The 14,803-nt window shown below is 36.2% G+C and overlaps 2 protein-coding genes across 3 annotated transcripts; one reads left to right on the top strand and one right to left on the bottom strand.

The window, feature by feature from the left end:
- Positions 1–622: 622 nt before the first annotated feature.
- On the top strand, positions 623–5,809 carry LOC145055022 (nonsense-mediated mRNA decay factor SMG7-like). Of its 2 annotated transcripts, none has more exons than XM_079003303.1 (8): positions 623–903; positions 1,885–2,035; positions 2,139–2,711; positions 2,782–2,904; positions 2,996–3,231; positions 3,304–5,032; positions 5,102–5,281; positions 5,376–5,809. In XM_079003303.1, exons 2-6 carry the CDS (start codon positions 1,967–1,969, stop codon positions 5,009–5,011), a joined length of 2,709 nt encoding a protein of 902 aa, XP_078859429.1. In that variant the 5' UTR covers positions 623–903; positions 1,885–1,966; the 3' UTR covers positions 5,012–5,032; positions 5,102–5,281; positions 5,376–5,809. The 2 variants fall into 2 exon arrangements, with proteins under 2 accessions (XP_078859429.1, XP_078859430.1); XM_079003304.1 differs by having other exon boundaries at positions 3,304–5,036.
- A 2,698-nt stretch (positions 5,810–8,507) lies between these two features.
- LOC145055021 (phosphatidylinositol 4-phosphate 5-kinase 4-like) lies at positions 8,508–11,595 on the bottom strand. The gene is made up of 8 exons (XM_079003302.1): positions 10,475–11,595; positions 10,219–10,386; positions 9,944–10,109; positions 9,730–9,846; positions 9,445–9,638; positions 9,283–9,380; positions 9,130–9,163; positions 8,508–9,002 (listed from the first exon to the last, which is right to left on the bottom strand). The coding sequence occupies exons 1-8, from the start codon at positions 11,581–11,583 to the stop codon at positions 8,729–8,731; spliced, it is 2,160 nt and encodes a 719-aa protein (XP_078859428.1). The 5' UTR covers positions 11,584–11,595; the 3' UTR covers positions 8,508–8,728.
- Positions 11,596–14,803: the final 3,208 nt, after the last annotated feature.

Here is a 14,803-nt window from a genome sequence, read left to right as displayed (position 1 = left end):
CATATTACAATTTTTATTTGTTATACATAAAAACTTGTTATACATAAAAAAAACATTCTAATTAACCATTTTATTTTGTTTCCAATATTTTTTTTAGGGGAAGAGCTAAAATGGCTTTGGAACAAGAGAGATAGTGTGATTGGATACTTGTACCCCTTTTCTTTGGCCATAAACCTCACCTAAAATGTGGTGTTTCTATCAATAGTTTATAGGTTAGTAACGAACCAAATGTCCAAGTTGCAATTTTTTTGAGTTATTATTTAATGTTTTTTGAGTTATTATTTAACGTTAAGGTGCCAATTTCTTTCATGTTTTATTTATTTTTCTTGAATGCTACAAAACGTTATATGGTCGAGTGACTTTATAACACATGAACACGAATTGACTTTTTGAGGGGCTATACATTTTTAAAAGTTTAAACACGAGTATAAAAAAACAAAAATGCCATCAACCAAGTCGTTAATATTGTTGTGGACTATAAATATTATAATATTTGACGTGTTTAAAATTCTTTTATCGTGAGAAAATACACAAACTCAATAATTCTGATTTTTAAAAAACTGAAAAAAAAAATAGATAAAAACAATGTGTGTTTGTGTATATATAATAAAATAAAAGTTTAGACAAAATCGAGTCATGGCCGACTAGACCCAAACCCAACCAAGAAACGACCATATCAACCACCACCGATATGATTTTCCTCCTCCTATTTGCCTTTTCCTCTTCCGCCGCCTCCGCCGTTAACATTCAAACATCATTGAATAAATTACAAGCGCTGCAGATTTTCTAATAAGGCTCTCAAAAATCAACCCCCACATCCGAATTAAGGCGATTGTTGAAGATTGCATCGTGATTTTCTTTTGTCGAGATTTACGTGATTCATCCAGATCTGATTCTGAATAGGTATAACCTTTAACCCTCTAATGATCGGATTGATATATGTAGTAAATCATTGAATCACGTATATAGGTTTTGATGGTTTATGTGTGGTCGTGTGATTGTATTGGTATCTTGTTATCTTTCCATTTGTGGTTTACGATTAGGGTTTCTTTTTTCCGCTTGTTTATTTTGAGTTTTGACGGATGATTACGTTGCTGTTTTCGCTTGTTGGTTACGTGTGTGTTGAGGGTTGATTGGGTTTCATAAGTTTTTGGAATGGCTATCGTTGTTTATGCATGTTGAGGAATGACGTCATCTGATTTTCAAGCGCGAATGTGAGATTCTCTTCGGTGATAACCTTCATACTTCTGGCGATCAGAAGCGGCTAGGTTGTGTAGTATTCTGCAAAGTTTTTAGGTTTCAAGAATCTTGATGGTGGTGGTGAAACCACAAAGATTGAATATCTTCTGTTGAATCTTTTAATATCCAGAGTAGTTGCATTTAGTTCTTGATTGCAATTAGCATATCCTAGAAGTATGTGGATGAATTTTTTGACAGATTGACTGAATGGGGCTTTTGAATGGCTTGAGAATTTATAGTATGCAACATTTAGATATGCATTTGTTAAAAAAACATTACAGATTGTTAGGCAACCAAATATTTTTGTTTCAAAACAGTAGGTGTAGGATTCAGGCTATTGTAAGTCATTCTAAAGATTATATACTATTCATTGATTTTTCCTCTTTTGTTGCATGTTACATCCCATTGAAAGTTTGGATATGAAGTCATAATCAAATGGTGCAGTAGTGCTTTCATCATCATTTTTTTCAAAGTAAAATATGTGTACTTTTGCACACGTTGTTTTGAAACATTTTCTGTAAAGCAAGCCAAATATTTCTATAAGGCCACAAAGTATTTAGGGAGTAACTGTATACATATTTTACATATCAAGATTTGTGGGAAGTTGGCATTATTGACTTGATCAAGATATTATGTGTGATGCAGTTAATTGGTGAGTAAATGTTGAATGTAGCTGTTCAGATCAGATCTTTTGGAGCCAAGTCTTGTCACACTTGTTTGATGGACAATGACTATTCCAATGAATAACACTGTGAGTAATTTGTCAAGGGATCGAGCTCAACTTCTTTACAACAAGGTATTCTATCCATGATCATTAGCATTATGTTACTAATATGAAGTTAACAAACACACTTATGATATTTTCTTGATTGGTGATCTCATTTGTTGTTTCCTTGTAGAATGTTGAGTTGGAAAGTAAGCGTAGAAAAGCAGCACAAGCAAAAATCCCATCAGATCCAAATGCATGGCAACAAATGCGAGAAAATTACGAATCTATCCTTCTTGAAGACCATGTCTTCTCTGAACAACATGACATTGAATATGCTCTATGGCAGTTGCATTACAAACGCATTGAGGAGTTGCGGGCACACTACAGTGCTGCCCAAGCACAAAACACAAAAGGTCCCGCCCCTGCCCCTGCCCGACCAGGGCCTGCCCGAATCACTAAAATCCGTTCCCAATTCAAGACCTTTCTTTCTGAAGCTACTGGATTTTACCATGATTTGATGGTGAAAATTAGGGCAAAATACGGGTTGTCTTTAGGTCATATTTCAGATGATCCACAAAATGATGTTGACATGAAGAAAGGCTTGATATCATGCCATAGATGCTTTATTTACCTTGGAGACCTTGCTCGCTATAAAGGGTTATATGGTGAAGGTGATTCAAAAACACGTGATTTTGCTGCAGCTTCAAGTTACTATAAGCAAGCTGCTACTCTTTGGCCTTCAAGTGGCAATCCTCATCATCAGGTCTGTTTACTTTCAATCATTTTTTTTATAGAATAATAATAATAATCTGTTTGTTGTAATGTATTCTCAGCTTGCTATTCTTGCATCCTATTCTGGAGATGAACTTTTGGCTGTTTACCGTTATTTTCGAAGTTTAGCAGTTGATACCCCTTTTACTACTGCAAGAGACAATTTAATTATTGCATTTGAGAAGGTATGTTACTTTCTTACAACTTGGAACATTGACAAATATGTTATGTTTACAATCTTAGTAATCAAAGAAAGTTGTATGGAATTTTTGGCAGAATCGTCAAAGCTACTGCCAGCTTCTTGGAGATTCAAAAGCTGCCCCTAACAAGAAAGCACCTGCCCGGGTGCCCGGGAAAGGAAGAAACAAAGGTGAAACATGGGTTTCATCAAAAGATAGGAAAACAGAACCAAATCTTGTTGTTGAAAGAGAATCTACTACAATGCCTGAAACTCTTAAAGCCTTCAGTATTCGATTTGTCAGACTAAATGGCATCCTTTTTACTCGCACAAGGTATATACATTAATTTCAGTTTTAGTTTTTATTTTCAATAAAGCTTATTTCCATATTACCATCTTCCTACAGTTTGGAGACTTTTTTGGAAGTTTTCTCAGTGGCGAGGAGTGATTTTCTTCAGCTACTATCATCCGGACAAGATGAGGTGTTCAATTTTGGTTCAGATTATGAGCAGTGTAAACTCTTCATAACCAGATTCATAGCAATCATGATATTCACTGTCTACAATGTAAACAAAAAGGAAACAGAACACCAATCATACGCAGAGATTCTTCAACGTTCTGTTGTCCTTCAAAACGCATTTGCTGCAATATTCGATTTCATGGCACTCATACTTGAAAGATGCATCCAGTTAAACGACCCATGTGCAAGCTTTTTACTCCCTGGAATCATGATTTTTGTTGAATGGCTTGTTTCTTGTAAAGAGGATTTAGCATCCACAAATGAAATGGAGGAGAAACAGGTTGCTGCTAGATCCTTATTTTGGAACCAATTTGTTTCTTTTCTCAACAAGCTTTTGATTGTGTCTCAAGTGGTTAATGAAAGTGGAGATGAAACTCGTCTTGCATTGCCTGAAGACATGGAATTGAGGGGCTTCCTTCCACTTGTTTCTGGTCAACTCGTTCTTGACTTTACAAGAACAAATTATTTGGATGAAAATAAGGAAAAGAAGGCACGCGTACAACGGATTGTAGCTGCTGGAAAGGCTCTTACCAATAATAGTAAGAATGTTGGTGTTGGGAAGCAACAGCAAGGATTCTATTTTGATTCTAAATCCAAACAGTTTCTCTTTGGTGTTGAGCCACAAAATAACAACCAAGTTTCCACTGAAAACATTGGAGAAAAATTAGAATGTGAAGAGGAGGAAGATGATGAGGTTATTGTCTTCAAACCCTCTGTACCTGAGAAACATACACATACACATACACATACAGATACAGATGGTTTGGTGTTTCCTTCAAAACTTATTGACAATCCTGCCCCTGTGGCTGTCTCAATGCCACCACATGAAGCATGTGCATCTTCTGTCAATGAAAACATGGTGCAGGATTCGCAACTTGAACAACCAGAAGAATTTATTGAAAATGGTTTGTTTTCAAATCTCAACTTGTTGGGAGGAAAAGAATTTGAAAAACATTCAGGAGGAATGTCGTCTGTTGGTTTCCAGGATTCTGAAAGTATTATCATACCATCCAAGTTTGATTCGGTGATGACATCAGCAGCACCTAGTTTTGGCAGCGTTCCTTCAAAGGCAAAGTCCATTAAGAGTCCAGTGAGCCGGCCCATACGACATTATGGGCCACCACCTGGATTCAACAACACTGTTGGTACTCAGCCTCAGCCACTGTATGGTGTTAACCTAAGGAATGGAATTGGAAATGAAAATCAACCTGTGGATGATTATAGCTGGCTAGATGGGTACCAGTTACCTTATTCCGGATACAACAATGGGATTGGAATCGGTAATTCCTGGAGGTGTTTGCCGCAACCAAACAAGCTTTTGAACACAAGGAAGATGCCGTTGGGAATGGAAAGCTTTCCATTCCCTGGTAAACAAGTTTCCTCTGTGGCTGAGGCTGAGAATGGAATACAGAAACAACAGAATGGTAATGGTGGATGGGTTGGTGGTTATCAGATTCCAACAGAACGTGGGAATGGGAATCTACAAGAAGCAATGCAGCAGCAGCATCAAGTTAAAAAAGGGAATGAAGAGTTTATTGCACTGCCTCAGCAATACCAGGGACAATCGTTGTGGGAAGGTCGTTTCTTTGTGTGATGATGTTATGGAGCATAGATGGTATGTATGTATGGATGTGATGTTTTTTTATTTTTTGGTTAAAGGTGTTTCTAATAAAAGATTATGTAGGTGTTGAACAATCTACTAAGGTGGATGTGGAGTGAAGTGGAGTGTCCTGGTACGACCAGTTCAGCCATCAGATATGCAATCAATGTGAATGTGATTTTTAAAAAAGCTTTTATTGGAGGAAGCATGGATTGGATGGTATTGGTTTGGTTTGGATTGCTGCAGGCATCTGCTGGTTAATAGGTTTCTCTTGTTCATATTTTTGCATTTACTTCTTTCTATCTTTCTTTTGTTTCTGATTCATGTCATGCCATGTCATATTAATTTATTTATGCAGGTGCCGAGTTTTCCAGATTGGATGAATGAATGAATGATAAGAGTCTGTGGGAAGAATCTGAAAACTTTTGTGGGTATGATATGATATGATGAAATCAGTGTTTTTGGAGATGTATGTATGAGTATCACAAACAATGGGAGGATTGATTGAAGCTTTTATCCTCCTGCTTATCAATCATATAAGGTATTATTATTATTATTATGTGTCTGTCTAATGGAAGGGGATATCTTAGAAGAAATCAACAACAGTAACACTGTGGATCCAAGTCTTTTTTTTTTTTTTTTTTTAAACTTCGTTTTCTTGTGTTTTTGTTTTTGTTATAAAGATTTGCTATAAGCGACTATGGAACGCTTGTATTGTGGGTCGTGATGATTGAAGTTGATGTGTTGGTATTATTATTATTATTATTATTATTATTATTATTATGTTTGCAACTTTTCTTTTTTCATCCTGTTTGCTATATACTTCAAGATCTTGTGGCACACTACCTAGTGTCTGGTCTGCATGGAATGTAACATCAAGAAGCAACCTAATGGAACATTTTACAAACATCAAATTTAGTGTTGGTTTAATAAACACAAGTACAACCTGATCTTCCATAAACTTAAGCCAACGCTCACCATATTCATAGAGCTTAATCACATTCCATAAATCTATTTAGTAGATATAACTTGTTGAACTTCATGAATAACTTGTCTATGTCTTAATCGATCAAGACATAAGTTCAATTTCATTTATACAAATCATGCAATCTAAGGTTCATGATTATCATTTTCAATTTCAGGTAAACAACCATAGTTAGACATATAATGCTTGAAAACATAATCATTAAACTAGGGTTTCGTCACCCTTTTCAATTTCGCCATTAAAGCTTAGTTAAGCTTACAAGAAGAAGATGATACCTCTTTATCTAAGTAGTAGTGTTTGATGTTTGATTTCCTTGAAACTCCCTTGGATTTTGCTTCAATCGTAGGTGCAAGACTCTTAAGTCTTAAGATCATCCTTCCTTATCTCTCCAGAAGTGTACGAGTGAAATGAGAAGCATAAGTATTATACTCATTTTTGGACTTCGAATTAGTTAGATGGTCGTGTAACTCATTACACGATCGTGCAAATGCACATTTAGAGTGGTATTTCTATTAACTTAAGCCTCCAACTTCAAATGTGCATATCTTTCTCGCAGACTTTGTTTTAGCCGATTCTTTCGCTTAGATGTTCTATTTTGTCGTGGATCCATTTTATGATCAAGAATTAATCATTTGATTTCATTAAGTCATGATTTCATGGTCTCAAACATCGGATATCAACTAACAGCTTATTAATACAAAATCAACAAATCTTTTCGAAACACCACGACTTTTCATTGGATTATTTTACCAACATATCCAAAAGTTATTATCTTACAACTAACTCTTACAGGATAACTACACCATGGTTTACCGCCGCCAATTCATTAAATGAGATGTTAAATTATGAATGTGTGAGCATATGAGAAGGTGATGCCCCTTCTCATGGAATTCTTAGTCTCTAACTATTCGTAACTTCTGAAAAATTAACATTTCGTCATAATTATCAATTTTATAGTTACCGAAGCCCGAAGGTAGGTGTGTGTGTGTGTGTGTATATATATATATATATATATATATATATATAATGTACCACATTTTTGTTGCACTTCCATGAATTTGAACGCTTATACATGAGTTTAGTACTTCTATATGGTGCCTAAAAACGTGAAGTTCCATCTTATGCATTATTTGCACCAATTTTTAGGAATCCTATACATAAGGCCACAATATCGATTGAGGAAATTGACCTACACGATCCTCAGAATATCCAACAATATTTGATTATTAATGCATCACTTTCCTCCCATATTTCCAACAATACGACTCTAGAAGAACAATAGCCCACAAGGCCAAGGTTCTTTAGTCATTAAGAAACATTGTATAATGTTGAGTTGAAATATACCAAAGCTCCACCATATTTTAGGAACCTATGCATAAGGCCACAATATGATTGAGGAAATTAACCTATACGATCCTCACAATATCCAACAATATTGATTATTAATGCATCATTTTCCTCCCATATTTCCAACAATACGACTCTAGAAGAACAATAGCCCACAAAGGCAAGGTTCTTTAGTCATTAAGAAACAGTGTATAATGTTGAACTGAAATATACCAAAACTCCACCATATTTTAGGAACCTATGCATAAGGCCACAATTTTTATTGAGGAAATTGACCTACACGATCCTCAAAATATCCAACAATATTGATTATTAATGCATCCTTTTCCTTCCATATTTCCAACAATACGACTCTAGAAGAACAATAGCCCACAATGCCAAGGTTCTCTAATCATTAAGAAACATTGTATAATGTTGAACTGAAATATACCAAAACTCCACCATAAACCATATTCTAGTTGCCAAAAGACATTTTGGTCTTAAGGAAACATGGACATAAAATCCTTTTTTGGAGAGTTGCACTAGCTACAAGTAAATGTTAACCTAGAGGTGACATAAACTAACATGACATGGTAACCTTATACGATCTTGACACAAAATAAACATATATAGGTAAAAGATTTAAAATCGTTTAATTAAACAAATTGACACAACACGACACAAAAATTAAACAACTTATGAGTTGTTTGATAGTTGCTGATTGAATTAGATTTGATTGAGTCATGTTAAGAGACATCAAACTACCCCTTAGCCGCCTAGGTCAAGACTTCATTTTTAGTTTTTCCGTTCTCTCCTGTACTTCACAGTCCCCTTGATCACTCCCTCCTCATAACCTTACCCATCCATATCCCATACTCGTACTCTTTCCATTTTGCCCTCTAAACTTACTATGTATTTACTCATTTCACCTCCCAACTCTAACTCTTTTAACTTGTTTAGTGTTTCGAACCGACACATTTACAAGATCTAAACCCTAACCCGCAACCTGACACGGAAATAGAAATAAACAAGTTGAAATGACACGGTAGTTAGATAGGATGAATTAGGGTCAAAGTATCCCAACCCTTTTAATGTTTCGACTTCACACGAACCTGATGCTACACAACATGTTTTCCAGGTCTATGTCAATCCTTATCTCATTTTTTATCGGAAATGTTTTGGTTGGTTTTTCTATCATCATTTTCGGATGATAAGAAGTAGCTAATACAAGAACGCAAATCAAGAAAATTTTTATACAATAATGAAACAATAACGGCTTTTCAGAAACGCCAAGACTCTCGACGATCCCTTGAGCCTCCCAACAACTGGGATTAGAGTTCCTATATACAGAAGAAGACTAGTGAAATAGCACATTCTTATCAAATGTAATCGATGTATCTCTACTCGTCCTCTATAAAAATTTTGAGTATGAAATCACGAAAACGTCTAGAATAATTTCGAGGATCAACGGCTGATATGGATGTTGGGTCGTATTGGAAGGACTTGTAAGCATGCTCGAGTTTCTTGGTGATGTCATAGTCTTGAAGTATGTCTATGATACCAAAAAACATTACAACATCATAACACACCCCCGTTGGTTCACCTATTAGCTCCATTTCGTTCTTTCTCTCCATCTTTTCAACTCGTGTGTGCATGCTGATTCCTAACTTCGACCTGCAATCATAGCGTAGCAACAAAAAAAGAAAACAATTTCTTAAATCTCACCCCGAAACATACATTTAATTATTATCGAAGTTGTCACCATAATATTTCGTTATAAGAATGGTGGTATATATATTACCCTCCAGGGTCTGAAACATGGTATGCCGAATCATCTGTGCCACCATTAAGATTAAAATATATTAGAGCTTTCAATCGATATTTGACACTAGCGTTCATGTGTACATATATATAAATTAAGGAAATTACAAGGATAGATTAGCAACTGAGGTACCTAAGTCGCTATTTGTGTCTTTGAAGTGAAGACCAACCAAGAGGCTGTAATCCATGATTCTCTCCTGCTCGAGAAAATCACAATCCCTATCGATTTGCCTGAACATGATTTACACAAATTCTTAACCACCCTTTTGAAAGAAAGAGCAAACTGAATCTTTACCTTCTAAATTCTTCGATCCAAGTTTTCTCCAATCGAAACATGAAGTTGAGATCAAGGTCTTTAAGTATAGTGGTGGTCTGGATTTCTGACTCGGGTTTATCCGTGATCCGACCAAGGGAAGACCCTTTTAAGTCGAATCGTCTGTGAATGACGTGATCGGTGCAGAAAAGGTTTCCCATGATGATAAAACGTACCTAAATCATGCACTAACAAATTGATCAAAATGTTCTTTTGTGATACATCTAAAGAATGGATGGATGCTATATATGATGTATTTAATCAAACCTTCTTTTGTGCTGGACCAGTTAACTTCACACAGTGTAATCCGTAGAACTTGGTGAGTAGGGTATGCTCAAATGAGCGAAAATGGTTGTAGTATGCCGATAGCATCCTCAGTATAGCCTAAATAATGATTCAAATAAAACAAATTAACCCCATGAAACTCAACTACGTAAAGAATCGGAACGTTCATTTGATTAATTAAGATTCAAAATCTTACTTTGACTTCAGCTTTTTTGATGGTTTTGATCATGTAGCGATCATCATGCGTGAGGTAAAAGAAGCTTCCACTCTTTCCAGGGGAAGACAGCTCTCGAAGGGCATCGTTCCCACATATTGATAACATGTAATCAGCTGCATCCACCTTGAACAACATCCTTAATGTCCTATACACATGTTCATGAAATCATGCATCATATATTCATCGTCTAATTAATTAACTACATCTATTTTTTAATAAAAAAGGTGGGAAAATGTTATAAAGTGTTTAATTACCTGAAAACTAAGGGGCAATAATCCTTCCATCTGAATTCACAAGATTGGTGAGGAGGGGTGTATTTAGATCCCTCTGGTGGGAATCTTGTCCAAACTTTCTCTTTTGGATTAAAAGCAGAAGATTTCAAGTCTAAGGAGGGAACTGGACCTGGTCTTCCTACAGAATGCCTACACACAACTGGATTTCATTAGAATAATTCAAAGCAGAAAAAGTTTTAAACAAGATAACGAAACAAAAAGATTGGAACTATATAACCTGATCCCTAGTTGCAAATTAAGCATAAGTTCATAATTCTTATGCCCTTTAGATATGGTCTCGCCTTGTTTCTTTACAACTTTTGGAAGCCGAATTGGACTTCCTTCAGATAACGCATTACCAGATATTAACGATGCATCATCCCTAGCTTTCATGGTCCTTTCTGTGTCATCCAACATCCGCATTCTAGCAAGGTCTTTGTCCATACTTGCATCCAATCTCCCATCAACAGACATTCTTCTTGGTCTAACTGAAGGTTCAGTTCCTTTAGAAGATCTCCAAATTGCTAGTTTCTTTTGTGATGGCAAGATCGGAACTTTATCTTGAGGGGAAATAAAACAATCCTTGAGATAAACATCAAAAACTTCTTGTGGATCATGTTTAACATCGTCAGATGAAGGATTAAATGTCAAGTCTTGCTCTCCTGAATCTGTACTCCAATTTCCGACATAAGAACTCCCATCTGCCCATTGAAACGTTCCATTTCCTTTTGGTAAACATTCTTCCCATTCCCCTTCGTACATGCTTCCATCAGGCCAGATCAATTTACCCTTCCCAGACATGGTTCCGTTTTTCCATTCGCCATCGTAATGACTTCCACCTTTCCAATTGTACTTTCCATTAGCTTCTTGTAATCCTCTACACCACTCGCCTTCATACGTATCTCCATTGGTGTATTCCTTCACCCCATGTCCATGTTTCAAGTTCATGACCCAATGCCCTCTGTATGTGTCTCCGTTGGGGCCTGTGTAGGTGCCTTCTCCATCCATATACCCACTCTTGAATTCGCCATCATAAGAGGCTCCTGAAGGCCAACTGAATGTGCCTCTTCCCATGGTTTTTCCACGACACCAGTCGCCTACATACATGCAGCCATCGGTCCACCAATACTTACCGAAACCATGAGGGAAGTTTTCCGACCAGTTTCCGGTGTAGTAGTCTCCGTTTGATAGGAATCTTTCAGCGTGGTAGATCTCCCCAGCAGCATGATTCTCAAGTTGATCGGTGTCTTCATCGTCTACGTGGGCCACATGGGCTGACCCAAAGATGTTGGTGGCTTGTTTCTTCGCTTGTTGTGTTTTCCGGATTGTTGCCTCCCATGCCTTCATGACGTGTCGATATCAATTTGATCATGAATTTTTTGTTCTGAATATTTAAGCATCCAATCCTAATTATGATGCTTAATTATCAGGATGGATCTCGTTTATTGAAACAAAATATCATGAATTCCATGAAATAGAACATGATCTATTTCCCTGAAAATAATCATAAACATAGATGTTACGATGAAAACAAGAATCAAACCCTCGAAACAGCATGCAAGATTGGTAATGGCCTCTCTTTCTCTCTCTATTTTTCTTTCTTTCTCTCTATCTTTCTCTTTCTCTCTCTCTCTCTGGTTTATTTTCCCTATGTTTCTGGTAATCAAATCAAAGGACAGCCAATGCTAAGGGTATTAAGCTCCTGTTTTTCTGTCACAGCTGGATTGCATCCGTGTACATTAAGATGTGAAAAGCAAATTAATTGAACAATATTTTAATTTTAATTACTAATATAACATATTATAAGATGGAAAACCTGCATGAAGGGAAATTGACTTATTCATGCAAGAAATGATAGATCTATTGGCATGACATGTGGAGATATGGGCAGAAGACAAAGATTGAAATTTTGCCAGTTATTCATATTTAAAGACAGCTACAGAAATACCAAATGTCGTTTTAATTTGCAATGATCCCCAATGTGCATCATGTTGTAAAACTAATGAAAATATCACTTATCTACCATAAAAATAAAGTGAAAAAGGATAAATGAGACCAATCTTATTCTTTGCTTTTCAAAATTCAAACAAATTCTAATTTCCCAAAATAATCATCAATTTCATAGATACATTTACGAAATTCAAAATTCAAACAAATTCTAATTTTCAAAAATAGTCATCAATCAATGAGACTAATCTTATTTATCACTTTTCAAAATTCAAACAAATTCTAATTTTCAAAATAGTCATCAATTTCGTAGATGACATTTATGAAATTGGTGAAGTCATCCGAGAAGTTAACATTTTAATTTGTTAAAAAAATTTGTGACCGATTCAAAGATGAAATTTCGGAAATAATACCTACAATATACGAAAATCTCATTTTCTCACCATTACACATATGACATCTATAAACCGACAACTTTCATATGCAAATGATCAGTTAAGGTGACATTTTTAGTATAATTACAAAATAGTTACTTTCCACATACCACTTTATTTATAAATTCATCTAACAATATTTATTTTCCACCTACCAACTTATTTAAATACAAACATTATCTTATTCACTATAAAATGAGTTCATCTGAATATGGTTTTTGACATTATGAAAATAAAGATTGTTATATTTGTTTCGATATCAACCCATTTCCTAATGGTTGATTGAACCACTACCAACCAAAGGGACCCATGATAGATACTTAATGAATGTACAAACGTTCTCATGTAGAGGTGCAAGAAAGTTATAATAAATATCTAACGTCCGGTTCCTGATATGTATTTTAAATCAATCTTTATTCACTTTTGTATGGAAACTCGGCGAGTTGGAGGCCCCAAACTCGCCAAGTAGGAATGGAATTTGGACGCGGGATGTAAAGTCTACTCGACGAGTTGAGAGCCTCAATTCGACGAGTAGGACTGACATAATGAAACCCTAATTTTCAAGGTTTAGCTCCCTATTTAAACACCTTAACATCCAAAGGCTGGCCTTATTTACAGCCTTTAAGTCCCAAACCCTAAATCTCGAAACCCTAATACCTTGTGTGAGCTTGTGAGTTATTTTTGAGAGAAAACTTGTGCTAATTACAAGGATGAAATGGCAGGCCCTGAGGCTGCTTGTAACGCCCGTAGATCAAGGCTAGTCAATTTAAAGACGATAAGCGTCAAAAATGAGTTTATGATAGAAGATTATTTAGAATGAATAATCTTAACTAGGTTATAGTATATGTTACAAGGATTCCGTACATATAAAGAACGTCGAAATCCGAATTATAACGAAGAAGTTATGACATGTCGAAGTTTCGCGACAGAACCGGCACGACGCTGAATGACGTAAAAAGTGAATTTATGTTAGAGCGATATTTAGCCTTAGCGATCTAAACGAAAGTCGTAGATTTTGTTAAACCGAGAGCGTGCATAAAAGAAACGCCCAAATCTGACTTCGTATGAGGAAGTTATGATTTTTCTAAGTTTCGACTTAGCGGTATGCAGCCCGAATACTCGATTTGAGATCGAGCGGTTTTTAGCCGAAACAATCTAAATGAGAATCAAAGATCTCGTTGTTAGTAGCGAAACGATGAAAAGTTAGGCGAGAACGGACGTCAGACGAAGAAGTTATGAATTTATAACGAAGTTTTTCTGTCCCGGCCTTCTAAAAATAAATAATAAAAATAAAAGTCAAAATTAGCCGACGGAGTCTAAATGAAAGTTATAGAGTATGGTCTGACCTTCGCGTGGATATAAAGAACGTCGAAAACGGAGCTCGTATGCGAAAGTTACGCAATTTAGAAGTTCGACGAGTCAATTACGCCCCGCGTACTCAGGCGGATGCAAGTTGCCTGACCAATACTCGAGTGCCACAGATCGACGCATGCAGTGACGTCAAAGTACGCCCCGCGTATTGAGTACGCCCTGCGTAATTTGAGATTACGCACCGCGTAATCCCAGACCCTCAGCCTATAAATAGAACTCGAAATCAACCATTTTCTCTTGTTAAAACTCTTCCCTCTCTCTAAGTTTTGCCTCGATTTGCGTGCCAATCATATCCCGAAGCCCCAGTATCATTCCCGAGCCCCGAAGCAAGATCCGAAGCCCCGAGGATCCCGAAGAGCGTTATTCCCAAGCCGAAGCTCTGCCCGCGAGGAGTTCGATTTTGGTGGAGATCTTCCAGATCTATCGAAGTATACTACTTCTATAAGCCGTAGTGCTGTCGGATCATCTTCTGATCAAGTGAGTGTATAGTCACTTTCATCTTACACATAAATATGAAGTATTTTATAAAATACGTGTTATGTGTATATTTATATATATTGTTGTTTATATGCGTGAGTGCATAGTTACTTTCTTCTAATACATAAATATAAAGTATTAGCTATGAAATACGTGCTATGTGTTATATATTAATTATCTATTTGAGATGGATTTGGAATTGATATTTTTATGCGGGTGTTAAATGATTTAAATTGTGTTTGTATTTATATCTACAAAAATGTTGGGTAGAACATGGGTAGATGGAATAGTTGGTGACGATGCGACTTCGTGCCTATTGAGTAAGCCCAGGTGACTAT

This window comes from Lactuca serriola, chromosome 5, assembly GCF_051521515.1.
Source record: "Lactuca serriola cultivar US96UC23 chromosome 5, Lser_US96UC23_V15, whole genome shotgun sequence".
NCBI lineage: Eukaryota > Viridiplantae > Streptophyta > Magnoliopsida > Asterales > Asteraceae > Lactuca > Lactuca serriola.
The sequence above is the reverse complement of the archived record's forward strand: the minus strand, read 5'-3'. Positions and strand labels throughout refer to the sequence as shown.

Coding starts and splice junctions, on each gene's coding strand:
- LOC145055022 (XM_079003303.1), top strand. CDS start 1,967: ATGACTATTCCAATGAATAACACTGTGAGTAATTTGTCAAGGGATCGA. Junction 2,712..2,781: donor GTGGCAATCCTCATCATCAG/GTCTGTTTACTT, acceptor ATGTATTCTCAG/CTTGCTATTCTTGCATCCTA. Junction 3,232..3,303: donor ATCCTTTTTACTCGCACAAG/GTATATACATTA, acceptor ATCTTCCTACAG/TTTGGAGACTTTTTTGGAAG.
- LOC145055021 (XM_079003302.1), bottom strand. CDS start 11,583: ATGAAGGCATGGGAGGCAACAATCCGGAAAACACAACAAGCGAAGAAA. Junction 9,847..9,943: donor TCAAAAAAGCTGAAGTCAAA/GTAAGATTTTGA, acceptor ATCATTATTTAG/GCTATACTGAGGATGCTATC. Junction 9,381..9,444: donor TGGATCGAAGAATTTAGAAG/GTAAAGATTCAG, acceptor AATCATGTTCAG/GCAAATCGATAGGGATTGTG.